This window comes from Aquila chrysaetos, chromosome 8 (genome assembly GCF_900496995.4).
Source record: "Aquila chrysaetos chrysaetos chromosome 8, bAquChr1.4, whole genome shotgun sequence".
Taxonomy (NCBI): Eukaryota; Metazoa; Chordata; class Aves; order Accipitriformes; family Accipitridae; genus Aquila; species Aquila chrysaetos.
The window spans coordinates 25,149,943-25,177,099 of record NC_044011.1 but is presented as its reverse complement, the minus strand read 5'-3'; the positions used below and the strand labels follow the sequence as shown (position 1 = coordinate 25,177,099).

At 38.5% G+C, this 27,157-nt stretch overlaps 1 protein-coding gene across 8 annotated transcripts in view; it reads left to right on the top strand.

Moving 5' to 3' along the window:
• LAMA2 (laminin subunit alpha 2) overlaps positions 1-27,157 on the top strand; it is a 394,697-nt gene that overhangs the window by 245,128 nt on the left and 122,412 nt on the right. For all 8 annotated transcript variants that reach the window (XM_030022177.1, XM_030022172.1, XM_030022175.1 and 5 more), the window contains exons 19-27: positions 2,757-2,968; positions 7,572-7,678; positions 11,888-12,068; positions 15,454-15,590; positions 18,087-18,323; positions 21,796-21,939; positions 24,345-24,524; positions 25,301-25,489; positions 25,582-25,820. In XM_030022177.1, the coding sequence (XP_029878037.1) occupies positions 2,757-2,968; positions 7,572-7,678; positions 11,888-12,068; positions 15,454-15,590; positions 18,087-18,323; positions 21,796-21,939; positions 24,345-24,524; positions 25,301-25,489; positions 25,582-25,820 (1,626 nt within the window). The remainder of the gene's footprint in view (positions 1-2,756; positions 2,969-7,571; positions 7,679-11,887; positions 12,069-15,453; positions 15,591-18,086; positions 18,324-21,795; positions 21,940-24,344; positions 24,525-25,300; positions 25,490-25,581; positions 25,821-27,157) is intronic.

Genomic DNA, 27,157 nt, shown 5'->3' with positions numbered 1-27,157 from the left:
GGCTGCTATGAAGAAAATTAACTCCATCCCAGCCAGACACAGTACACATACATACACATATATTTATATAGTAGCCCTCTATTTGGCACCAGTTATGCCAAATAAAAAGAAACAGTGTCAGTCACAGACATACCTGCATTTGAGGGTAAAGGTGAGTATAGGGGAAGAAAGAAAAATGTGAAAACAATTGTTCTTCACTGCTTTTACTCCTATTTTTGTTTATTTTTTTAATCTCAGAGGTGTTCTGTTGTACTTAGCAGTCATGTATTTAGATATGTATTTTATGTAATGCATAAATGTAGTTTTCCATGCCACATACATTATTGGGTTTCTTTAATATGAACCTTACCAAACACATAATGCCTTGAATCTGAGAAGTGTAGCTGAAGTAGCAATGTCCTTAAGGGAATAAAGATGGAATTAGTGAAAGTGGACTTTTTAATCTTCCCCTGCAACTTCAGAAGAAGTGGGAGAAAAAGTGGAAGAGTTTACACATGGATACATGCACACTGTTTTCTTCTAAGCTTAACTGGTTTACCCCTACTTTCAGGATCATCTTCAATCTGGATGCAAGATTATGTATGTGTGTAAGGAGAACATAGCTATGTGCTGGTAGTGGGTTTTGCTAATTTTAATTAGCAAAGTCTGAACTGATGAGAATAGAAAGAGTTATCAAGGTCTCCTGCTATTAATAGAAGGAAATGATTAGCAGTGCATTTCTCACAAATCCCTGGAGTGTTTTTTCTGTGAACTGCTTGGTAAGTTTCTGTGAATGCTATCAGATACAGAACTAACCCCTAAATGAAAGTGAAAGGGGAAAATGAATACGCATTAAGTGAAGTCAAATAGATTAGTAGTACCAAAAGATACAGATTTATGACAAATACGCTAGTAGTAAGTGAGAAAGATCTCAGCAAAGCATGGGTGAACTTCAGACATCATCTGTTTTAGGTAAAATAAGATAACTGCATAAATTATCCAGTTATTCTTTGGCTTCAATAAAACATGACTATTAATTGTTACACGTATTAAGAGACATTCCTGGCCTTTGTAGCTGAGGTATCATCACTGAAAAAAAGCCAATTTGTTTTGGCAAAAGTAAGCTAAAAATCAGTCTTTTGTGGTTGCTGAGATATCCTCCATCCAAGGAAAAAATACCCATTTCTTTGCAGGGAATACAGGGGGGTACAATACATGGCTACATTCATGACAGGCTCTGAAAATAAAATGCCTGAATTATTCTAATGACAAGATTTTGATGTATTGTTGCTATGAGGAGGTAATTGTGAGAGATGGCTATGCTAAAGGAGGAAAGCACAGTGGGATAGATTGTGAAAATTTTACTCATGTTCTTGAGTGCTTACATGCACCCATACCACTGGACTATTTATACGTATTATTCATCTATGGTCTGCATTGTGGGTATTTTTAGAGAATGGAATCCTACTTTTGTGTATTACAAAAAACTCTTCAATTAGATCCAACTATAATTTCCTCCCTAGTCTCAATTATCCATTTTTATAATCTTTGCTAATGATATTGAATAATACTTAATAAATGTTTAGGTGGCTTTGTTTAGCCAACTTCCTGTTGGAAGTTTCGTGAGATATTCTGGATGCAAGGAAAAGGATGAACTTGATGAGCATAAAGGAACAAGAATGAAAGCATAGTGGAGCTCTGCATTCCCGTATTAGGATGGTACACAAAATCCTTGCTCAACCATACCATCCAGTACTATTACAAAGCAGAGAGGATATCTACGTACATTAGAACTGCATTCAAACTGACTTTAAAATAGTAGGAAACATTCATTTATGCAATGTGTTTTATGTACTTTCTATTTTCTTTACTCTAATTGAAGTTCATCTGAGATGCACATGAATAACTTCATTAGCTGGAACTGGGCAATTTTTCTTCTTTTTCTTCACTATCTGCAAGTTGCTCTTACTGTGAAGTGTGAGCAAATGTAATGGAAAGGGAAAGCAGACCAGAATATAAATAGGAAATAGGCTGTGAGATGAGTAGAAATTTGCTTTAAATACACACTCATGTTAGGTCAGATTCACTAACCTGTTTTAAATGGTACTCACGGGAAATTGCTGGTGGGCAAGGTGGAAAAGAAGGTGATATTTTTAAACATCTCTGTTAAAATACAAAAGGTGTAGTACACACCAACATAGTTCCTGTGATAGTGAGCAATCTTTTTGTTACCTGCCTGTACACAGAGATTAGCAATCCATTAATTAAAGAAATGTGACCGTACAGTAGATCAGGGGAAGGCTAAGTCAGGGGAGGATCTTGTTAAGTAAACAAATTTATGTCTGTATTACTTTCTAAACCTGTTTTTCTAAACTAAACAAGTTTTTAAGGTAGAGGGAAAAAATCATCAAGCTTGCTGGTAAATAAGTACAGAACTTCTAGACGTGATGTGCTGAAACACAAAGCCTATCTCACATGGATCTGAATTCCTCTAGTGTGCCAATAGACAGATTTCTTACTATGCTTTGTCTCGTCTTCAGTGCCAGTGACAAGATTTTTCTCCCACTGAAATCTAATTACTAGCAGAACTGGCAGGATTTCAGTGGGTACTGTATCTACAGTGTTGTTAAAAAGGAGAAGGAGGGAGAGAGAAAGACGCTTAGGAAATACTTGAAAGAAGATCAGATCATTTTTGGTGGTTAGTGAGGCAACAAAATTAAAAGTTTCTAGTAAGAGGATTATTTAAAGGTCCTAACTGGTGATGTTTTTTACCTTAGGTGTGCAGAAGGCTATTTTGGACAACCTCTAATACCAGGGGGATCGTGCCAACCATGCCAGTGTAATGACAACCTTGACTTCTCCATTCCTGGCAGCTGTGACAGCTTGTCTGGTGCTTGCCTGATATGTAAGCCAGGTACAACAGGCCAATATTGTGAGAGGTGTGCTGATGGATATTTTGGTGATGCTCTTGATGCAAGGAACTGTCAACGTAAGTCATGAACTTTTACTGCTCCTGGCAGTATTGTTCTATCCTGTAACTGTGTTCCTGAGAGGAAGACTGTGCCTTTGTATGTGTGAGCAGGAGAATGATATGGTGTACTTCCACCTCTAATAATAGTAGTGTTTTACTTGCATCTGCATCTGGAAAGGGAGGCTTCAAAGTAAATTGAAAGAAGAACCTATTAAAAAGCTTCCTGCTGTAGTTGAAGCAGTAATGAAGCAGACATGGAAAAAACCTGGGAGACCAGAGTATTGCATGGATGCAAAAAGTTATACTAAATGTCAGATCTACAAAAATAAATACAAATAAATGAAAGCCATGCACTAAAACCACTATAAGCCATCCAGGGAAATCCCATTAACTACTGAGATTAGTGCTGAAAGGAGGGAGTGATATTTCAGTTACTGTAGGGTCCAACTCTGGCAGCACTCGTGACCTCCTTCCCACCTACATGACCTCAGTAAGAGTTGGGAGCTGCTGCCTCTTACAGGGCAAGATTCTCCTGCCTCCTGCAAAGCAGAGACTAAAAACTCCTGACAAATTTTCTAAGGTGCTCTGGAGGAAGATATCTGGCACTGCAGCAAGCTACCACTTCTCAGCTGAGTGGTGGCATGTTGTTTAAGTATTGGCCCCAGCTCATACTTCCCCATAGTGATTGCAAAAAATTATTGAGAGCAGATGGAAGATTTGGTAGGAACAGGAGCTTTTGCTTCTGTAGGAGGCCGTGGCTCTCTGAGCCATTGCTGGCACAATTCAGAATGCAGCTATTAAGCAGAATAAATGCTTTTAACTTAAAAACATTCTTCACATACCCTTCCATGCCATTTTGAAGAATGGAATAGAACAGATTATAAACTGTCCTGAAAGAACAGAGCAGTTTATTTCACGATCACAAGGATTTAATCCTTTTGATTCATTGGAATAAACTCGGAGCAACTCCATTGAGTACAAAGGTGTTATATTAGGATAAAATTATGCAAGTAAAAGAGCTGGGCCATTGTCTTGCTGCTGTGTGTGTGGGAACACAGGGACCACTTCTGCAGTATGTGTTGCAAGCACAGAAGTCTGAGCCACTGGCATCCATTTCCAGGATTTGCTCTGTTAGTAGCTTGCAGTTTGACAGTGAGAATACTAAGCTGTGTTGGACCACCTGCATGGTGCTCCTGCATGGCAGCCAGCGAGATGCAGAACATCACCACGTTTCTCAGCTAAGGCTAATATTAGCTAAGGCTAATAAACTCTGATATATGTAAAGTCACAGATAACCATGAAGACATATACCTGTGTAAATGCTTTCTGTACCTGCTTTATACAATGCTGGATAAAAGTTGGGCAATCACATGTATTCTCTGCACGAGTTAACAGTTCGTGATGAATGTTGTCATGTAAGTTAGGGTGTTAAGTGGGTAACGTGATTTAAAAAGTAGTGTATTTCAAAAATCATAGCTTCCAGTAGCTTGTCACCATTTCTGAGGCATCGGGAGGACTGTTGCTTTGAACATTTCTACAGTAGTGGCAACTGCATGAGAAAGAGATGTAATATGAGGAGAGTTCAGAAAACATACAATTAAAAAAAGGTATTAAAAATAAATACATATTTAATGTAGAATTACAAGCTTTGCTTTTTTTGTTAGTATCACTGACAAGGAGAGCCCCCTAACATATTCATAGCCTTGTGCTCGCAGTTACCTTGTATTCGTCTGCTCTCGGTCTTTCATGTGGGTTTTCTTTTTTGCATATGATTTTTTATTTCCTTTGCAGACTTCCATGAAGTTTGCCCTGCAGCTACAATATCAGAGGGACTGTGCCTTTACTTTGTTGTTTTCAATTTCATTCCTTATTAAAAAGCCAAATCCAAGAGTATTGCAAAGCATGAATTTTGCTTTCAAATTATGGTTTGAAATGTTTCTTGCTCTTTCTCAGTACAGTGCTGTTGTTGTGTGCATTAACCATTTCAATTGACAGTACAACTTTATATCACAATAGCACCTCTGAATTTCTTGGTGTTTTTGTATAAAATCATAAATCTAACAACAATGAGCAAATGTCCTAGGTTTATTTGATTTGATTCTAGTAGGTTGGTTTTTGGTGTGAAGCAGCACGGTGTGCTGAAGCAAATACCTGAAGGTTGTGCTGATGGTAACAGAGCTAAGTGACATGAGATGAATTAAAGCAAATATTCAAGTGTGCCTATGTGCCAGTGCATAGGTACTACTGTTGGAGGAGAATAAGTGTGTAGGTTGATTATAAATACACACTCATAAATATTTATACAAATCTAGAGGGAATGTAGGGTCTTGACTGGTGTCATTTTGGAAGAAAGTAAGACAAATTTCTCTGACAGGCTGTATTATATTATAGCAACCATTTGGAGGTTTGGACAATAGCTAATTTTCCCGGTAGAGGTGAATGAATGGGAAGGCTTTAGATGAGATAAATGCAATTTATCAGATTGAGTAACAGTTTATTAGATGAATAGCCCTGACGGTATGTTTCTTCTGTATGTACATACTGCCAGAGCCAAGAAAAATAATCAAAGTCTTGAATTCCAAATTCTGCCTTACCACTGCATTGCACTCAGTCATCTGTGGCTGAGTTAAGAATACATGGTATGCCGTTTGTGGTAATATATAATATAAATAGGACAAACTCATCTGTTTATAAAATCAGTGTAAATTTTCTTTTTGATTCTTGTGGTGTCATCTGCCTGATAACAAAATGATTCAAATATGACTGACTGTTTTTTGCAGTACAAAAAGGTTGGTGAAATACTTTTAATTTGAGTTGAGAACTGTGGTTTGTTAAGTCTGAGCTTTTGCATCATCTTTCACTGCTGACCTTTTTAATGAGAAAGATACTCAAAACATATATATGTGGTATTCATCACTATGTACAGTTTGGAGTGTTGGCGGTTTTAAAACATTAATATTATGGTACAGAAGATGGCTGTATACAGGATGAAAGAGGTAAATTATGGATTCAGTTAGTGTTGAAAAATGAGATTAAAAGGAAAAGAGAAGCGATATTAATTACAGCAGAAGTGTTTTTAAATGTTTACATTTTTAAAATATATTGCAAAACAGAAAGAGATCAAAACCTCTGAAGGTGTTACCAGACTGATATAAGAGCCCAGCATATTTTTGTTACTGATTCCAGAATATGAGACTTCTTTGCAAACATTTGAGAAATAATGCCATGAACAGACTGGCAAGGCATAAAGTCACTTTCATTTAAAAGAAGGAACTTTTGCAGAATACCTCAAGTCTTTTTGGTTTTCTCCCCACATCCTTCCAATTTGCAACTGAAAACTGTAAATTAGCAAGTCCAATAAAGTAATGAGGAAGCTCCTGTTGTAATAGTTTGAATATAGAAAAAATATAACTGCTCTGTCTCAAATAGCACCTTGTGACATGCAAGTATGTGACCAACATGTGTTCACTGTTGGGACTCTTAAGTGTTTCTTAAAATGAAGCTGTCAGGTTGAGAAAAAAAACATCACATGTAATCAAGGCACTGCAGGAAGGCAAAACATGGATTGGAGCCCTGGTTTACAGAGTAGATTGATAATCAGTACAGAGATGTGGATTCATTCCCCTCTGGGGAAAAAAAGGGATGTGCAGGAACCAGCTCCCGCTGATGGAATTGGTGACTGCATGGTTATAGCCCCTGTGACACCAATCACATCCCTCTTCTCTACTGTGAGTGCTAAAGGGATTTTTTCCTCATCTCTGCATGCCAAAAAAACTGTGGTTGAAGAACATAAAGGGTGATAGAAAGCATCCCCAAAATTTCTCTTCTCCTAAAATATAAGAATTTAGAAGCCAGAAACATGGTTACTTTCCTCAAGAAACAGCAGCTCCTTTTCATTGCCATTTTAAATCCTTAAAAGAACGTTATGATGAGTTACGCTGGTCAGTTGGGTTACGTTTCCTCTGGGAACTGTGATGCTGTTGCTGAGACAGAGGTCCCAGAGAGTCACGGTAGCAGATAATCCTTGGTCACTTTTTCAGCTGTACTCCAGGGTGCTGCCTGTGAGGAGGAGCTCTTGGGGGGCTGAGGAGGTTACTGTCCCTGTAGCGAGGCCCCTGGAGGTGGCCTTGTTCTGGGTCCTCAGCCTGCCCACGTTTCCTGCCTTCTACATCAACACGGACTGGTCTCTAGGGCAGCAGGACCGGTATGTGGAGCAGTAACACTCCCACCTGCCATAGCTACATCCCATACACACCCTGTGTAAGCGTCCGTACCCCTTTTTTTTTTTTTTCTCTCAGTGCCGCCCTGCCCACTCCCAAGTTTTGGGGCACGTACTCAGTAATGTGACCTAAACATCCTGGTTTGATCTGAGAGGCGCATATGAAACAAGTTGTTTATGAACCTGAGGCAAAATTCTCACTGCAATAATTTGGAGCAAAATTCCACATTAATATGGGTAGGTTAATGTGTGTTGTCACCGTATGGGAGCAGGACACCTTCCTGCTTTACTCAGGCCTACCTTCCTGGATTTCCCAGGGTGGCAAAAGCTGCACTGTAAACATTTGGCTATTAAATTTAGCTTCAGGAAACACATTAACAGCTCCTTCTTCTTCCTCTGCAGCCTGTCACTGTCACATCAATGGCTCTGTCTCAGAGATCTGTGACTCTCGGACAGGCCAGTGCAAGTGTAAAGCCAACGTGATCGGGCGCCGGTGTGATGTCTGCAAGGTGAGTGACAAGAAACCGTGTTTCCTTTCAGCTTTCTTCCCTGTTTGCCATAACTAAGAATCGTTTGGGTTTGGATAGTCTTTCTTTTTTGTTCGTGTTTCACTTAAAGAACATATATGGGTTGTTCTTATGTACAGAAAGGTAAAATGGCTGGTTTTTAAATGTTTTTCTAGAACAAAACACAGAACATTGCATTTGCGTGCAATGAATATATTTTAAACCTCACTGTACATATAAGTACATTTTTATATATGGCATATACACTTTATATTCTGAATGTTTGATATAAATAAATCAATTAAAAAATATTGCAGCTCTGGAGGATAATCCCTCTATGAAGAAAGTTGCAAAATGTATGATAGCATCTGATTTTCAAAAAAAAGCAGGATGCTAGTTTACTTCTGCTGTGAATGTTTTGCTTTTGTGTTTTTTTCTTAGGATTTCTTCTTATATTGTCCAAATAATGTATTCTTTTTTGGTGAAAGTGTCTTTTGCCTTGACATTGTTTTGCTGTCTCATAAACCGCTGCAAAAAACAGTGTTTCATAAACTTTCACAGAGTTGTCTGCAGGCTGCTAAGGAATATGTTATAGCTGGCTGCACGTTTCTCTATTTCAGCGTGAGGACTTGCGGGTTAGGCCTGTGTCCTCAGAACACCTCCACGTGTGTGTAACTTAAAGCACATAAATAATTCTGCAGAAATCAGAAGGATCATTTTCACCCTTTAAAACTGCATAATTTCTGAAGTGGTTTCCTCGCGCTCTAATTTCAACAGTTATTTAAAGAGTCCGTTCAAAGAAAAATCATTGGTATCAATGGAGTTTGCACAGATTGCATAACATACACAGCAAATATCTCAAGCTTGTTAATAGAGTATTGGTGGTTGATTGGAATTAATCTTTGTTTACTGCTGTGTTTACTACTATCTTTATTCCTGTACTCTTTTATGTGGTGTAGTTTCATTATCTTCACTTTCTAACAGTGTTTACTTTTCATTCTTAAAGCCCAGCTACTTCTGGGCCCCAGAAAATCTGTTTTGTATACCCTGTGGCTGCAGTGCTTTAGGATCCATGTCACTGCAATGTGATATGTCAGGAAGATGTATCTGCAAATCAGGATTCATGGGCAGACGCTGTGAAATCAGCAGACAGGCGCCTAAATTGAAAGATAATGCACGAAGCAGTCAGCAGATCCGAGTCCCCCCTCGGAGATGGGGCATCAGCAGTGGCAGTGGGTGCCCACGGGGTGCTTATCGGCCTGCTGCTCTGGTAATCAGAAACTGTGTGCATTGCATGGGCTGAAATCTCGTATTCGCTTGTGTTTGGAGCTCCCACAGGCTTGGGGTTTTTTAATATTATTTTAAATACCTGTGCTACAATGTATGAAATTATCAAGAAACAGACAGGCTCAGAAGACAAGCAGCCTTTTAGGATACTTCCCCACTCCTAGTGCTTCTCATGGTGCAAATGAAAACATAGGCCAGAAGTCAAATACCAGAATAAGTCCAAAAGCAGCACCATCAACAGCGGTATGCACAAAATGTATGGGTGGTGTACATACATCATTGGAATCAGTGTCATGGCCTTCAGCAGGATAAGACTTCCTCTTCTAACAATTCAAGAACCAAAAGCTTAAGGAGTTTGTGAGAAGGATCAACCCCACAGGCAAAACGTTAAGATCTAATCTTAAAATATCAAACATAACTGGTGTTAAGAGTTCTCATTAGTGAATATGGCCAGTTATCTGAGCCATTTTTAATTGGGTGAAGTGCCCATTATTTGAATGTAATGCCCAGAATGACAGAAGTGTTCGTTGTTTATCACATACCAACAAAGCAACTTATTTCCTAAAATGAAGTAATTATGATGCAACTGCTTCTAACAGAGCAGTGTTTTAGGGATGTTGTTTTTTTCCCTGCAGCTCAAGACCTCCACATTTATCACACCCTGTTTGAAAAATACCTGGCAGTGTTTTTCCTCCTCAGCTAGCTGCCAGGACTCATGCCATACTTGCTCCTGTGAATTCCCTTGGAGAACATGAGCTTTTACCCATTTAACGTGTATTACATCACTGCGTTGCCCACACAAACACTCGACATACACTGATACAGGGACACAATAACATATTCAGCAAATTCATCCTATTTCCTCATTGTCATCCACGATCTTACCTCTTATTCAGTAAATATGGTTCTTAGAATTTCTATGTGTAAACAAGCTTTGCTGAGGGCTTAACTTGGGGGTTCATCTTGGGGGTTTGCATGACCGATCAAAATGTCTTTGTGCAGAGCTCTTCACAGAATACAACCCAGCATGCTAGTGATCTTTTCTTCCTTCACGCAGTGTGGAGTGCTAGTGTATCAGACTTTTTCTGGCTTTCACCCTTATAAACAGAATTTATTAGATCCTATCAAACTTTCTACTGAGAACTGAGGTGCATGCTGCGCATTTGTTACTTCACTGCATTAATCTGAATGTCTGTCCTGAGATTTTTCCATATGCACATTTCTGTGTGTTTCTTCCTGTGGAAAAGAAACCTTTAGAGATAGTTGGTATATTTAATTGAACCTTGGAGTTTAGTTATATGAGTTTGAGTATTTCTTTCTTTCTGATACACCATGTTTTGTCATACAGAAGTATGTAATTGGCAAAACATTTCGATATAGAATTTGTAAATGAAAATCAGTGTAATTCTTTATCATATGTATAATCAAGCTTTTGCTTAGGTACATATGATTCTTCAGGCCAAATTCTGACTGTCGATGTAGTCCTGTATTCTGATACCTATCAGCAGATTCTCTGTGGAAACGTGGAACTTCAATATTAACCTCAGAGATCAGATTTCAGGACTTTTACATGGAAACCTGCTGCAGTCTCTGGGAATTCACCTACACAGGAGGTTAGAGGTTCCACTGTGGAACAAATCCATGTAAAATGTAAGTCAGTGCAGCTCCACTGACTTGAAAAATCTGTACTGATGTATACTAGGTAAAAATCTAACACCACGTGCTTGGGTCACACAGTAGTACATTGTAAAAGTAAATACTTTCCACTTTGTTCCATTTATATTCATTAGCAGTGATCTTTTTAATATCTCATTTTTAACATTTTGCTTTCCTAGTGAAGTCTTTGAGAGATTTTTACTATTAAATGTTGTAATATCAATTTCAAGTGAAGTTAGTAATATGTTTTGGATTTCAATATGCTCTGAAAATCATCATACCTGATAAAAGGTAGAAAAGGACTCCCATTTTAAGTCACTCTAGCTCGAGACCGAGTTCAGAATTTGATTATCAAGTATAGTTTGCTCCTAGTTTGTTCCTCTGTTAGCTGGTGCAGTGAAACCCATGGGGTCTGTTGGTTAAAAGCTTCATACAGAACTCCATATTACAGTATACAAATGAGCATGTCTTCCCTTCTTTACAAATATACTTTTTGCTCTCCACTAGTGGAGTTAAGGAGGAAATTTATTACTATAGTTGATAACATCTATTCTGGTTCTGTAGGAACTTTACAGCACTCAGTGCAAAAAAGAAAGTGAAGAATGAAAACAGAAGAGAAACAGAGGCTCATTGATTACTTCTATCTTAGTCTTAGACCTAACCCAAAGATAGAGTTTTTATCTTAAAAATAGATAATTCCCATTATTTGCTTGTAATGTACACAAATACATTATATGTATGTTCTTCTAAAGTTATTCTTAAATATCATTCAAAAGAAATGCCCTTGAGTTACAGAACACTGTATACAGACATTGCCTCTGGTCAGAGGAGATGAAATCTAGTTGTTCAGAGACTTTCCAGTTGAATCAATCTCCATTCGTATCTAAGAATTTGAGTTCACTCTCTTAGCATCAAACTCTGCCTGACATAATCTTACATCCTAGACATGGGATGTGTATATGGCGCTGACATACATTCAGTTCCTTGTGGGAATTGTACTTATGGAAACAACCTCGTAGGAAATGCATTACATTGGAGAACATTAATTATAACATCAGGTAACATTCTGAAATCTTTACTGATTTTCAGCTGTGTAGGCTATTTCTTGCCCTTGCCCCAGTGTTTTACCACTACAGTTCAAAGTGTTAAGAGTAGTATTTCAGTGATGAAGAGTTAAGAACCACCCTGATCTCCCTACACTTTCAGCTTTTCCTCTTTTCTCCTGGTAATCATTCCATGTACTAATTGCTCTTCCTCTCTCTGTGGCAGCCTGAAACATTTGGCTTACAGTCTTCAAGAGGATGTGTTCCCTGCAACTGCAACTCTTTTGGTTCCAAGTCCTTTGACTGTGATGGAGATGGACAGTGTTATTGCCAGCCTGGAGTGACAGGAAAGAAGTGTGACCGCTGTGCTCATGGATTTTACAACTTTGAAGAAGGAGGCTGTACACGTATGTAAATTCTTAGCAGCCAATTGCAGATTTATTTGTTTGTTTGTTTGTTTGTTTATTACTAAGATTCTAGTTTGGCTGGTTTTGGATTGCCTAACAAATTTTCCTGACAGGTAGCTGTTTTCATAGACAGCCCTGTAAATCAGTCAATTGGCAAGGATGGTGATTGGCAAGAACAAAAGACCCAAGCAATTCCTGCTATTTTAAGGTCAGTTTATGGCTAATCTCCCAAGTTTAGAAGGAATGGGAATGTCCTTTTCTCCAAGTACTTTCTGCCAAAAAAGTTTCTATGAAGTTCCCATAATTTGGTTATGGTAAGAGTATGATAGAAGGCTGATTAAGGTGCTTGCCAAAGCACATCAGCTTGAAGGGATGTGAATGGAAAAAAAAAAAAAAAATCCATTTGCTTCTAGTTTTATCCCAACCCTTTTCACTGTCCTTACATGGTTGGTCCTTTTTTATTAAATTTCTATACAGTAATTTTTAGGGTCTTGCTTGTATACTTTTTGTGTACAACAAGATCTTCAGATAAAATTCTCAACTATGTCCCTTGTGTAAACACATGAAGAGTATGTTTTTCCAGATGCTGAAACTCTAGCATCAGACATAAATATATCCAGCCACTTCTTTACATTTATGTTTGTCCTTTTGGACATTAGGTTAAACACTGAAATGAATGTTTCTTGTCTTTAAAGCAGTACAGACTGCTACATCGAAAAGAATCTAACCAATAGGTCTCTTCACAAGGAAATATCAGTCTTTGCTAATAGAACTGTATTTTTAAAGTCTCATAGACTCATTTAGATGTGATCACACGAGGCATAGTTGTCTAGTGCGGCTGGCTGCTGGGACGCCAGAATGGCAATGGCTCTGCAGCATTCTTTACTGATGGCAGAGTGCTATAAAGCCAAGGGTATTGCTGCTATTATTCTTCAGGCATAAACTGTATTCTCTCCAGAAGCAGAAATCACCATGCCCAGTATCCTATTCTTCCTCCTTTTCATCCGGAATGGCAGCAGAAGCAGCAAGCCTAGCTCTCTGCCTTTTTTTACTCCCTTTTTTTATGGAAGGAGCATCAAGGCCTCAAGACCCACATCTGTGCAGCAAAATTCAATTTCACCTGTACTGTTGATAAACCTTGAGCCAAGCTGGATTATAGATATATTTGAAAACATTACTCTATGCTATTGTCTGTCATGGGAAGGAAGGGCTCAGAAAACGTTTATTGCCTTGAAAAGTGCAAACACGTTGGTACTTTGGAAAAGGGAAAGATTGGTTCACAGGCTCACTGATGAGCGAGCTTGAAATAAACCATAGTCCTAAAGCCCTTAACACGTATACGGAGGGGAAAAAACCACTATAGTTTATCTTCATGATTAGTCTCTTATTCTAACATTTCACAGTTTAAAAGCACACCATTATTGTGAAATACTACAAAATGTTGTTAATTTCATACAGTTGGGGAGGGAAAATGAGAGGGTTAACTGCTGTCTTGGCAAACTCGAAATGACAGTTTAAGGAACAGTGTTGAAATGGGAAAGTAGTGCAAATCTAAACAATATTTTAAATAGAAATTCATCTGCCTGTGGTCATCAAATATTTTATATAACTGCAACAGCTAAAGATGTTCAGAAAATTCAGATTTTTAGAAGTTCCAAAGTTAATACAACAGATGGAGAGGAATGCTGTTTTCAAAACGCTGGGTTTTCCCCCCTTATTTTTAGTACGCTTTTCATGTATTCCTTCAAATGACAAAAAAAGGGAATTAAATTATGAATCACAGGGAAAATCAGAAATTTAATAAAAGTGTATTAAATTGTGCTAGGAAGAAAGTGCACAAAAATAAATTCCATAGTGACAGTTAAGTATCAAATAAAATATTGGACCTCTTTTATCTAGCATTTATCCAAAAGGAATATAATTTGATATTTTTTTCTTGTGCAATAAAAACCATAAAGCCTAAAAAAAAAAAAGCCCTAAAGCACTATCAGTTAGCGTTGACATTCTAGCAGCAAAGATACAAAAGAGATTTCTATTTCACTATTGCTTGCGACAAATGTGTTATATTTTTTCAATATTCTTTTTAATGATGGTAAAAGTAAAAATGCAAAAAATATTGGTGTATCACTTTCTTCCTTTCCATGCCTTTGAACCAATTTTGTGTAAGAACTGGAAGCCCACAGAAGAGCCGTCACATCCGAAAGCCTCAGTCTCCCAATGAGAAATGTATTCTGAAACATCTTCAAGCCACAGTGTGTCAAAAGATTTTGTCACATGCAAAAAGTCTTGTTCCTGGCATGGCGGAGGCAAAACTTACTATCTTCTTTGCATCAGTTACCTTATTTTGAAAGCATTGACAGGGAAAAATAAAGGTCACTTCTTATTTGAACTATATATATGAGTTCTATCCTTGCACATCTCTTATTTTCTAGTTCTACTCTGCATTGAAGTATTTCCTACAGTAAAGGCAATGAACATAAATACAGCCTTCGGTAATGAACATTATGTTACACTGCCCTATAAACACTCCAAGGAACAGATTATCACTCAGAGAGTCATAGTTTGCTTAGGATGCTTTTGCTCCGACCTCAGGGGTGATGTTGACGGTGGGTATGAAAATAACTATGCACCAGTTCTGCTTCTCCAAGCAATTAGGTGTCTTGTGCCCCATAACTACTTACCACTTACATACCTTGAATCTGCATTTGCCACCGATGAGTTGTTCGCTTAATAATTCTTTAAGAATAAAGACCACTTTTGGAACCACTTCCAAAACCAAAGTATTTTTAGTCTGCAAAGAATCCCAGTTTCCTGTGAAGAGGCACATTATTGATGTCCTCCCAAGGCAGAATACACGTAATCTGGAAAAAAAAGAAGTAGAATGGGAAAAAGAAACTGAAACACCTTTTTTTGTGCTTTAAGAAAAGTCTGTTTACAGCAGCAGAAATTCAAGGACATTGGCTCAGATTGGTAGAAGAGGTTAAATACACTGCAGGTTCCCTGCATAGAGGGCTCAGAGGCAGTCAGGTGGCTTCTTGCAGGAGACAGCATGGGCCCAGAAATTGTACAGCAATACTCCCACAGCTATGTCATGTGAGTGCACCATCTCAGAAATCTCTGCACTTCTGCAGTCGGTGCCTTTATTTTTCCCATTCTGTCCTCATTGCAGTTACTTCAACCTCAGTTAACCTGTGTTGCATTCGCTTTGGTTTCTCTGTGTTTGCCCTACCTTTCCGGCTCTACTGTGTCCGCAGATAACTGAGAGTTCACTGTGCGGTAAAGGTTTTGGTGGAATGATCTTAAAACCCTGTTAGGGTCTGCTCTCCAAGTGTCACATAAAGGGGTAACTTTTCCTCTGCTTTGTTTTTTTCTGTCTCCCATGAAGCCTGTGAGTGTTCACGTTTTGGTGATAACTGCGATCCCATCAGTGGCCACTGTACCTGCCCTCCCAATACTGTTGGAGAGATGTGTGACAAATGTGCACCCAACTACTGGGGCCATGACATTGTCAGTGGCTGCAAGGTGAGTGGTTCTCTATTTTCTTTCTGTGCGTTGCCTCTTTCCCATGGGGTAAATACAGGAATTTGTAGCTGGAACACAATTTTAGGTTTGTAAATCATGGTTTGTCTCTGCATTGTAAGTTTTGGTGTCACTGTGGTGTAAGTGTTGGCAATCTATTACTGAGCACTACAGACCCTCTGTCTCACGTATGCAGCCTGTAACACCGAACACCCTGTTTATACTGCTGTCATGCTAAGGCAGTGTCCCACCTGAACCTGGTTTCTTTTATTATAGCTGTGTTTAACATGATTGAGATTACCACAGTATTGTACAATGTATATAGATGTACAGTTACAGGTAATTGACAGTGCCTTTGCAGAACAAATTTACTTTGGCCCTAATTGTGATACCACTGGGAATTTGTACTTGAAGTTTGCTTGAGAAGGGCTTCAACTTGTGCTTAAAAGACAGTGAAGAAAGAAGAAAAGAAACAGCAACCTTAGCTGTAAAATGCACTTTCTTCTTACGTTCTTAAAGGGGAAATAAACCTTCTCATTAGCCTTTAAATCATTCTTATTCCAATGTTTGACGCAGAGTTAAAAAAAAAAGTTGGAAAGGAAGGGAAGAAGGAAGAAGAAATAGAAAAATGACGGTAGTGTGTCAAAGAGTCCATGAAAGCTGTTGTTAATGCCCTACTCTTAAGGGGAGCAATATTCAGCTGAAGTTGAAAACTGGTGACAGTGAATATTGTGCAAAGTTCAAATGCCTTCTCCTCTCTGCTGTTCTCATTGATGATAAGGGATTTATAGTACTGCTGCAATTACTCCAAAGATCTGTGTCTTGTCTGAACATGGTCATACACCATTAATGCTCTTTCTTAAAAGGCTGTTTGTCATGTGGCTCAGGTTGCAAACTAATTATCGAGAATGATTTCTTTTTTGTATGTATGGAAAACTCCTCTTGTGAAACCTGTGCTGTGCTGCTGTGATATAGACTCTTGGCTTCTGAAACCAGCCTAATGAGGTTGAAGACCTCTGTTTGAGCTCTGGAGTATATTCTCTGATTGTCTTTTATGTGAATGCATTAGTATGACAGTTCCATGGCACCATCTAAATTAATAATGATCTATCAGCCCACATCTTTTTCAGTATGTTGCAGCTAATTTCTGCAAAGTGAGATGTGAATCTCCTGCTCACACTCTTTGTAGTAGATTTCCAGGGCTGTCATAACTCAGGGGGATAGAGAGCATTGCATAAAACTGCTTGCTCGCAAAACAAACATAACATCTGATTGTAATTTAGGTTTTGATATTGCACTCCAAGCTATTTCAGTGTATGGTGAACAATTTGCTTTCTAAGCTTTATGTTCAAATGTATCTTGTAGAATAAGGTTCTTTCCGTCAGAAGGTTTTATTTCTTAGGTTAGGTAGTAGTCTAGCAGTCTAACGTTTAACCAGTAGTTAAATAGTTTCTCTGGCATTTAGTCAAGATTGAATTTGAATGTTTCCTGCATATAATCACCTTCTTTATAAATGGTCTTTTCAGATCAGAAGAAAGGTGCTGTAAGTATTCATGTAACGAACAGTTTTGCTTAGAAACTGAGTCCACATTTTCCTCCTCCCTTTTTCAGCTTTGTGTCCTTAATTTTAGCAAGTCTATCCATGTCAGTTACTGTGGTAACCTGTACTACTGGCACCGAGTTTGCTTCTGCAAGCTGAACTTCTCCATATGAGATTCTGGTCACACCAGTGATCACACAGCAAATGTCCTGTGCTAACTTTGCAGTACAGTCACAGTAATAGCACTGAGGGATTCTTCTGTTCTTTGGAAGCCTGCAGCTTTCCCTGCTACTTACTTCTGTATTCAATATCTGGACCCCCTGGCAAATCACCTATTTCTATCCTTACCTGCCTGCACAAGTCTTATTCTATGAGCAAGTTTACTTCCCAGTACACCACATGACTAAATCTCTATCCCTTACCGTGTAAATTACTGTCATCTAAGAGTCCTGTTTGTACAAAGAAGATATAGTTACCTGTCTGATGAATGAGTAATAAACATTGAACTAGATTCCACTGGGACCACTGCCCCTGAGCAATTCCAGTTTTAGCAAAGTGGTCTGAACATGCCCTGCAGAGGATTTACACAGAAAGCACTTTTTAGAGGGCACTTACAGTTTTCAAGTTAATTTTGTCCACAAAGTATCCCAGTGTCCTTGACCTTTTAGATTTATTTGATTTCACTGCCTAACTTATCAGTGATAAGTAATATCTGTTCAAAAAGAAAACATTGTTGTAAATGTATTTAGTGTAATTGCTTGATGCTTGTTGAATAAAGATAAATGCCTAGCCTTCTAATTCAGATAAGTTACCTTCAGACAGTGGAAATTCACTGCTGCAGTTCATTTATAGATACTTGAAAGAGGCATGTTGCTTTTTTGTTGGGAGTTAGTTTGGTTTGGGTTTGGTTTTTTTCAGAAGCACAATTGCAATTTTCTCCTTGTTTTTCTCCTTTTTAGCCCTGTGACTGCAGCCTCGTTGGAGCCCTAAGTTCTCAGTGTGACTTAAATACAGGCTGTTGCTTCTGCCGCCCTGAATTCTCTGGGGATAAATGCGCTGAGTGCAGGTTGGGTTACTGGAATTATCCACAGTGTGTTGCTTGTCAGTGCTTCCTGGCAGGGACTGATCCACAGAGCTGTGATACAGAGTTGGCGAAGTGCTCATGCATTGATCATACTGGCCAATGCAGCTGCAAGGTAGGACAGTGAAGGTTGTAAGCTGATTTTATAGCTTCTGAGAAGTTTATTCCAAAATTCATTGATATTTGTACTTGCCTGTTCCAACAATACATGCAGACAAATCTCATGGTTTTCATGGTGCACTTGCTAACTGCTGCGGGAGGAGCCTAACATAAAGAAAGACTTAAGTGTTTATCAGTTGCTTTTTCACACACTAACAGTTGCCGGGATAGCATCCTCTTAGGCTCTCTTCTCACTTTGTATTTCTTCCTGTTTTTACGCAGCTGTTGCCATTTTAAACCCATTCAATACAAATCTTGTTCAGATATTCGGCAAATTAAAAGCAAACACATCAGTAATAACAGTATGCCACAGTGCTAGTTCTTTATAATACATTGACTTAGAGGAAGTCAATACTGATCACTTTATGAGTAGAATTCACTGCAGTAGTATCTGTTCTTCTGAGTAGAGTGCATCCAGTTCAGGATCACTAAAGCAAAGACTTTTGGCATCATCACCCACAGCATTCTTATTTGGAATTGTTCTTGGAAGAACAGCACACTTACACAGTTTGAAAATTGGCTGGATTGCTGGGCTTAAAGGGCAATAATCGGTGGTTTGACATGCAGTTGGTAGCTACCAAGCAGAGTACCCCAGAGCCAATACTTCATCAGTGACACAGATGACAGAATTCACCATCAGCAGATTTGAGAATATTGCTGATTTGGAGGAGGTAGAGGTTGACATGCTGAACAGTAGAACTACAATCTAGAGGATCCTTGAAAAGCTTGATGATTGGGAAAATAGAAAGATCATGAACTGGAGTGGAGTAACCTCACAAATCAGCACAGTTTGGGAGGAAAAAGGCTGAGTGGTAATCCTGCTGAAAAGCACATATGGGCTTTGGGGAACAGCAAACTGAATATAAGCCAACCACATACTGTCATTGTAAGTAAGTCAAACTGCCTACTGAGCTGGATGTGTTGATCGTACTGGCCAATGTAGCTGCAAAGTAGAACATCACAAAGAGCATGACCAGCAGAGGAAAATCTTTATCCCCTCTACTCGGTGCTGGTAAGACTGCACTTGAAAGTGGTGTCCAGTTTTAGGACCTGATTCAAGAGTGTTGTTGAGAAACTGGAGAAGATCCAGAGAAAGGCTGCAAAGAGACTTAGAGCAGATGACCTGTAAGGATATACTGAGAGAGCTGGACTCTTCTAGTCTGCAAAAAACAGAGGCTAAGAGAAAATGCAATTGCAGCCTATAGCCACTTCGAAGAGTAGTTGATGGAGTCGAGTCCTTTCTGATAGTAGCAAAAGATGTGACAAAGGACAACAGCTGTAAATGGCAGCTTGGGAATTTTGGGTTGGACGTTAGGTAAAAAAAACACTAGGAGCATTATGCAGCACTGGAACAGATTATCCAGAAAGGTTGCGAAATCCCCAATCTTGGAGGTTTTCAAGAATTGGCTAGAAAGAGGCGTGGGTAACCTGATCAAATATTAGTGATAGTCCTGCTTCAAGGAGGAGGTTTTTAGAAGTGACCTCTAGAGATTCCTTCTGTGATTTTTGATTCATTCTTCTTCTTTAGGGACTGTATTGACAGAAGGAGCTAGTAAATGAAAGGGTGAATTTAAATGATTGAATTGCCAGATAATTCTTTTGATAAATGGGCACCAGTAATTTCATTCTGCCTTTAAAGGATAGACTCAATGGAGGAACTGTAGAACAAATTAGATTGGAAGGGACCTATGGAGGTCATCTAATCCAGTGCCTTGTTTGAAAGACATTGCTGAGGCAGTACTTCCGAGGATGGGGATTTCACAACCTCTTTATGCAAACTGCTTGACCACACTCCCATTTTTCTGGTGTATTTGAACAGAAAACAATCAATATCACAAATACCGATTCATTTGATGGTGAGACCATAAGAAAACTGAAGTGAGTGAGTTGATCGCATGGACCATCTGAGTAAAACTCAGCGTTATTTGTCCTATGTCATACTCTGAAATGGAAAAATAGAAGTATCTCAATTCTTTCAGCCTCTCCTGATACATGATGTGCTCCAACCCCTGTAACCATCTTGGTGCCCCTTTTCTGTATTAGGTCCAGTATGTCAGTGTTTTTCTTGTAGCACTAAGCACTAAGCAGAAAGAATGGGGGTTTATGGTGTTTTTAAATAGAAACGTTTCTTTGTTGATTCCTTTAAGGCTGATATAGTTACTTCTGTGTTTCTGTGAGTGCAAATTAACAGTATATATTTAGCTGATGATTAATGATAAGAAACTGCAACTGACATGAAACAAAATGCAAAACAAGTAAAAGTCATGATTTATGACAGAAAATGGACAAATACTACTGAATTAAGTCAGCAGATTTTTTTTTTCTCCAGAATTTAAATCTACAGTTGAATTTAAATCTAGGGTTGGTTAACCTTTTGTGTAACTTTTTTGAAAGAGTTATATATTTAAGAAGCTAGATTTTTATAAAATGGTTATTGTTCCCATTTAAACCTGCTGGTATAGTTGCAGAAATGAGCTTTCAAAGGCTCAGGAGCCCCTTTGTCAGCCCTGACAAAAAGCAGCAAAATCTTAGCTAAATACAGTGTAGGCACATTTGCTGATAGAGTTACATGTGGAAATGAGGGTTAAAAATGGCAAATCCTCAGGGATAATGTTGGTTTCCTGTATAAGCTTTGGAAAGTTGAATTTGTTTTTTAGATTGGCTTCTTCACATTATTCTCAAGAGGAAAAAAAAGGGGGGGTGGGGGTGGGGAGCCAACCAGTGCTTTCATATTGTTGATTTTTTTTTTTAAATACCTTCGTCTTAGTATGAAAATGGTTTTAAAAGGCTATGCATAAATTATTGTGTATCTGGCCCTATCTGGTATAGCTTTTTATTTGGACTAATTGAAAAATGAAAATAAAAGCATTGACATTACAACAGTGAAACATTTCAGCTTTGTTAATACTGTTCAATGATGTGGAAAACAATCACAAAGAGGGGAAAGCTTTTCTCTACAATATTTCCATTAAAATATGTTTCTCAGCAAGAACATGTACTGTACTTTAAACATTCTAACTTGTCAAAGCTAATTCCTATTAAACAAAAGGCTTGATTAACCCTGGCAATTTCAGAAGGACATATTTTTTTCTTATCTTATCAATCAGTTATTGAGCATGTCATGCCCAAAGTGCCGTTTGATTTTTCTGTGCTTACAACTGTCAGTCTGAAGCCAGCATCCATTGCTCAGAGCTACTCAGTGGATACAAATGCAAATGCCTCAATTACATTAATTGTATATGTTTGCATACATATGTGATAAGAAGCTGGAAAGTTCCTTGAATGTTTCCTTACACTTATTATTATTTCTTTCTGTACCCTGTTATTATCATTACTGTATGATTTTCCTTTTCTTATTACTACCTCAAAATAAAGCTTGACTTTTTTTTTTTTTTTTTTTTTTTTTTTTAATGTTCTCTCTCTTCCAGGTTAATGTGGAAGGTGTCCACTGTGACAGGTGCAAGTCTGGTACATTTGGTCTCTCTGCCAGAAACCTACTTGGCTGCAGCAGTTGCTATTGCTTTGGCCTGACTACACAGTGCAGTGAGGCAAGGGGGCTGATTCGCATGTGGGTGAGTAGGAAACTGCTGAGGCATGTAATGCGATAATGTTGTTTCCTGCTGGCATCTTTTAGTCAGGCACTGAGAGGTAGCTAGAAAATGGACAAACATTTAAGCAATCATTTTCCTCTCTATACTTCGAGAAGCGGAGAGAGCGGTATGTTCCATTAGACAATCAGAGTCAAGGCATTAAAAGTAAATAAGCAGGTAAGAAAACCAGTGATAGGATAGCTGACGTCAAGCCAAAGTAAAGCTATTAAAACCCAGGAAAGGGCAAGCTAGTCATGTGGGGAAATTATACAGTTCAGTACATTGTAATATAATCTCTGGTATATAATACACAGTTTACCCAGGTGTATTCAAGGGTCACAGATGCTTGTTGTCCAGCATAGATTTCCCATGGTTCAATTAATCTGTTTATTTTAATTGTTGGTTAAAAAGAGCTTGTTGAAGCTCCATTTAAATCCAAGAACGGGAAGGTATAATCCATCAGAGCAAATAAAGAGCTCTCCACCTTTTTGTGGAAGAGGGCCTTGAGACCTATGCTGGACTGACAAATAAGGCAGACTGGATGTCTCCATTTATTTGTACAATGAGTGCAAAACACATGTTGAGACCACTGCTGTCCATTGCTGTTGTGCCAGCTCCTCAGTTACATTCTGGAGGAGCTATTTCTAATGGAAAACGACTAGTTCAGTGCCCATGTATGGTCAGTTGTATCTCTGCTAGAAAGTATGTCAACCATAGAGGGAATGTCTGCCTAATGCAAATCATCCAAAGCCCCTGCCTTGTCATGCACAAGCATCAGTTGGTTAAGGATACTTGAGGCGTATCACTTCAAGGTGTGATCTCTTACTAAAGACTTCATACCTCTCGGTTAAAATAATATGAATAGCACCCGATCTCTCCTTCATTGTTCAGTCTAATAGCACCTCTTTCCCTTCCCAGTGGATAAAGTGATTTATCATGATGTGACCCAGTTTTTGTCATTATTTCAGTTTTGCCCATCATATGCTGGTAGGCTGGAGATGAAAGGCTGTAAAAGGCTGACAAGTTATAAAATTTAATCAAGTTCCATGACAGCAACAGTTCTGGAAAATTGTGCTTTGACCTTTGTGGCAGCACAAAGCAGAAACGTAGTTTAAACCTCCTGATTATTTTGTGTCTCTTAATTAATTTCCTTTCATATTTATGCTCATATCTAAACAAGTGTACGTCCACATCTCATCTAGTTTTTGGTACTCTGATCTACTTCAGAATTGATTCAGAGTTGTAAACTGAGTGAGACTGGGTTCTGCCAGCTGCTGGTGGCTATTTCAGATACTCTCAGGTGCTGCAAATGGCATTAGACATGTTTAAACAAGCAAGTTCTGTCTTATATGACAATAAGGCAAGGCTGATCTGAAATTCAAATGTGTTGACCACTTTCTTGATGTCTAAAGTAGTAAACAATAAAATATGATTATGATAGGAACTCAGGAAATCTCACTTAGGGCTGGCAATGTTAGGAATGCTTCCATGTCTGATCAGTCCATAGATGCTGCTGTAAATGGAAATACCAAGATGCTTAAAGTACAGTACAGGGCTTGGTTTGATTCCTCATTACCTGATCCCTATCTCGTGAACAGCCTGTTGCTGGGATGACTGTTAGAGGTATGACTCTGCGTTTGTTTTCTTTGTTTTCCTCACTCTTTGGGAGAAAGCAATTTTGATACCAGCCCTTTGCATTTGTTCACACACTTCCTATGATACTTTCATCTTCATGGAATTACTAAGACTCTTACTACAGTTTTTGATCAAAATAATGATTTCTATATAATGCTATTGAGACTCTTTCAGCAAGTCTAAGAAAATTACAAGTATCTAAGCGGCATCCTTATATTTTTCATTAAATCTGAATTTAGAGTTACAGAAATGCTGAGCCCTCACTCTTTGCATATTACCCGGAGAACACTTAGCTTGAATATTGTGTAAAAGTACCAGGAGATTAGGCATTGTGTTCCACAGCCCCAGTGATGCATAATAAGTGTTGGTGAGAAGTATGCTTCTTTTTAAGGTACACTTCTCACAATCTGAACAGAAGAAGCCCGAGACTGAAATAGCACTGTGAAAATCGCTTCAATAAAATTAATGGGATCACTTGCTGATGAAACTATTTTAACAAGTGCTAGTACGTTCTTTGTTAGCATGAGGACAAGGTGCAAAAGGCTTGGGGGGGAAGTCATTATTATCACTGTTTATACCTGAAGGAGTAGTAAGACTGTTTTGTGACAAATTGCTCATGATGTGAAATGAAATTACCTAGAAATAATTTTTTAAAGAGTTAGAATTTAAAGATCTAACACTTCATGGGGGAAAAATAGACTTGATTTTCTTCTCAGTTTTTTTTTTGTTTTTTTTTTTTTGAATATGCATAGGTGACCATGAAGCCAGAGCAAATGATTCTGCCACTGGTGGATGAAAAGCTTCAGCGCAGCACTCTTTCAGGGATTGCATTCCAGCCTCCTGAAATAGTAGCAAATATAGAACAGGTGATGCAGGATCTTCGGTCAGAACCTGTTTACTGGAGACTTCCAGAGCAGTTTGAGGGACGAAAGGTAAACATAAAATTCCACTGAATACTGACATAGATTTATTATTTTTTTTTTAATCTTATATTTGTATTTTGCAATGTCTATTTTCCCTTCCAATAAACATGTCATCACACAGTGGAAGGTACTTCAAAAGAAAATAAATGCCATTCCATTATTAAAAATTATTTGCTCTGTTATCATGGAAATTCATAAGTCTCTTCCATAAAAACTATTTTAAAATAGATATTTACAGACAGTAACATGTAATATTTTTCCACAGGATAGATTCTCTCATGAAAGTGTTATTTGAAAAATTAAGTTTCATTAATTTAATATAACTCTCTTGTAACTTTTTGTTTCTCTCCATTTTAAACAAAAAATGCCTGATCTTTATAAGTTACATAGGAGAAAATGATTGACATAACCCTCCTTTTGGACATTGTTACACGCCTCTGGGACAATTTGTTTTGCACTTTTGATATTTCTTTGTTTGGCTTGGGAAAGTTTAGATATTTCTTTCTCTAAACATGAGCTTAGGGGAGCACCAAGGCACATATAAAGAAATAGGTAACATTTTGGTTTTAGTGTAGTACCATAACAAATTGCTGATGGGTATTTTTGAACACAGCCCTTGTCCCCAGATAGTTCCACAAGCATGTATTGCTATTTTCTACTACATGCATGTTCATCAGACTGCACACAGGTGCAGAATGCATCTAGCTCCTACATATGCCCAGGAATTTATTTTTAGCTAACTGAAAGTGAGATTTCTTTTTGTACTTTGTGTTTTGCTTTGTTAGCTGACCACTTACGGAGGGAAGCTGAAATATGCAATCTACTTTGAAGCACGAGAAGAGACGGGTTTTACTACTTACTACCCGCAAGTCATCATGAGAGGTGGGCCTCCCACCCATACAAGAATTATTGTCCGGCATATGGCTGCTCCTCTGATTGGGCAGCTGACAAGGCATGAGATAGAGATGACAGAGGTAACGTTTCCATCTGCTTTTTTTCCCAGAACTTAAGCACCTGGTTCTTTTTAGTACTGTTAATAATCTGGCTTTGTATTACTGTCTTTCAGCATGAATGGGAATATTATGGTGATGATCAAAGAGTCAGAAACACTGTGCCCTGGGAATATTATCATGATGACCCAGGTATCAACAGGACGGTATCCCAGGCAGATTTCACCTGGAAACATTACGGAGATGACTCAAGACCAAGTAGAGCTGTATCCCGGGAAGACTTCCTGAATGTGTTGTATGATGTTCATTACATTCTTATTAAGGCTACTCATGGCAATATCATGAGGCAGAGCAGGTAACTATTTCATGCAGTGGTTTAAAATAGTGCAGTAATCACAGATAACCTGACAGAGCTCCCAGCTATTCCCAGCAGAATTTTTATTCATAACACAAGCTATAAGCAGTTGCTGAGAAGACCAGAAGGAGTTAGCATTCAGCATAGCAGAAGGTGCAGGAGAGGGAAATTTTATCCAACAGAAAATTTAAATCACAATAGGCAAATGAAATCTTTATTTTCAGGATCCGAGAACAGAAAACACGTGTAGGCACACGCATCCTGAAACAAACCCAAAGTGTTATCTACTTTATGAAAACATGGTGCTGTAATGAAATATAAATGTTAGCCTATGAAGGAATTTTCTCTTGCAAGTGGGAAAGGAGGTAAGAAGCCAAAGATGAAAGAGTACTCCTTTAATGAAATGCTACTTAATCCAATATATTAGGGGCAGATATATTCAACATTTTCTATTCAGTTTATTCATTAATAAGTTAGATGATGAAATGAAGGTAATGCTTACTAATTTGAAGTGGACATCAGACAGCAAAAGGAAAGGAATAATACAAAATTCTGCTGGAATTTAAACGTCAACTATAAGATTTTACACTTTGAAAGGAGTAGTCAATTGAACAAACAACGAACAATGCTGAGTTACCTATTCTTCAAATAGGGTTCTGTTGTTTACAATGTATCACCAGGTGACCATGATTCAGTAATGTCGTGGTTTAACGCCAGCCAGCAGCTAAACACCACGCAGCCGCTCACTCACTCCCCCCCCACCCAGTGGGATGGGGGACAAAATCAGGAAAAAGAAGCAAAACCCACGGGTTGAGATAAGAACGGTTTAATAGAACAGAAAAGAAGAAACTAATAATGATAATGATAACACTAATAAAATGACAACAGCAATAATGAAAGGATTGGAATGTACAAATGATGCGCAGTGCAATTGCTCACCACCCGCCGACCGGCACCCAGCTAGTCCCCGAGCGGCAATTCCCCGCCCCCACTTCCCAGTTCCTATACTAGATGTGACGTCCCATGGTATGGAATACCCCATTGGCCAGTTTGGGTCAGCTGTCCTGGCTGTGTCCTGTGCCAACTTCTTGTGCTCCTCCAGCTTTCTCTCTGGCTGGGCATGAGAAGCTGAAAAATCCTTGACATTAGTCTAAACACTACTTAGCAACAACTGAAAACATCAGTGTTATCAACATTCTTCACATACTGAACTCAAAACATAGCACCGTACCAGCTACTAGGAAGACAGTTAACTCTATCCGAGCTGAAACCAGGACAAGTAATAATATTCTTGTAGAGAAATGCTAATATTCTAGCTGCAAGTATAAATAGATACG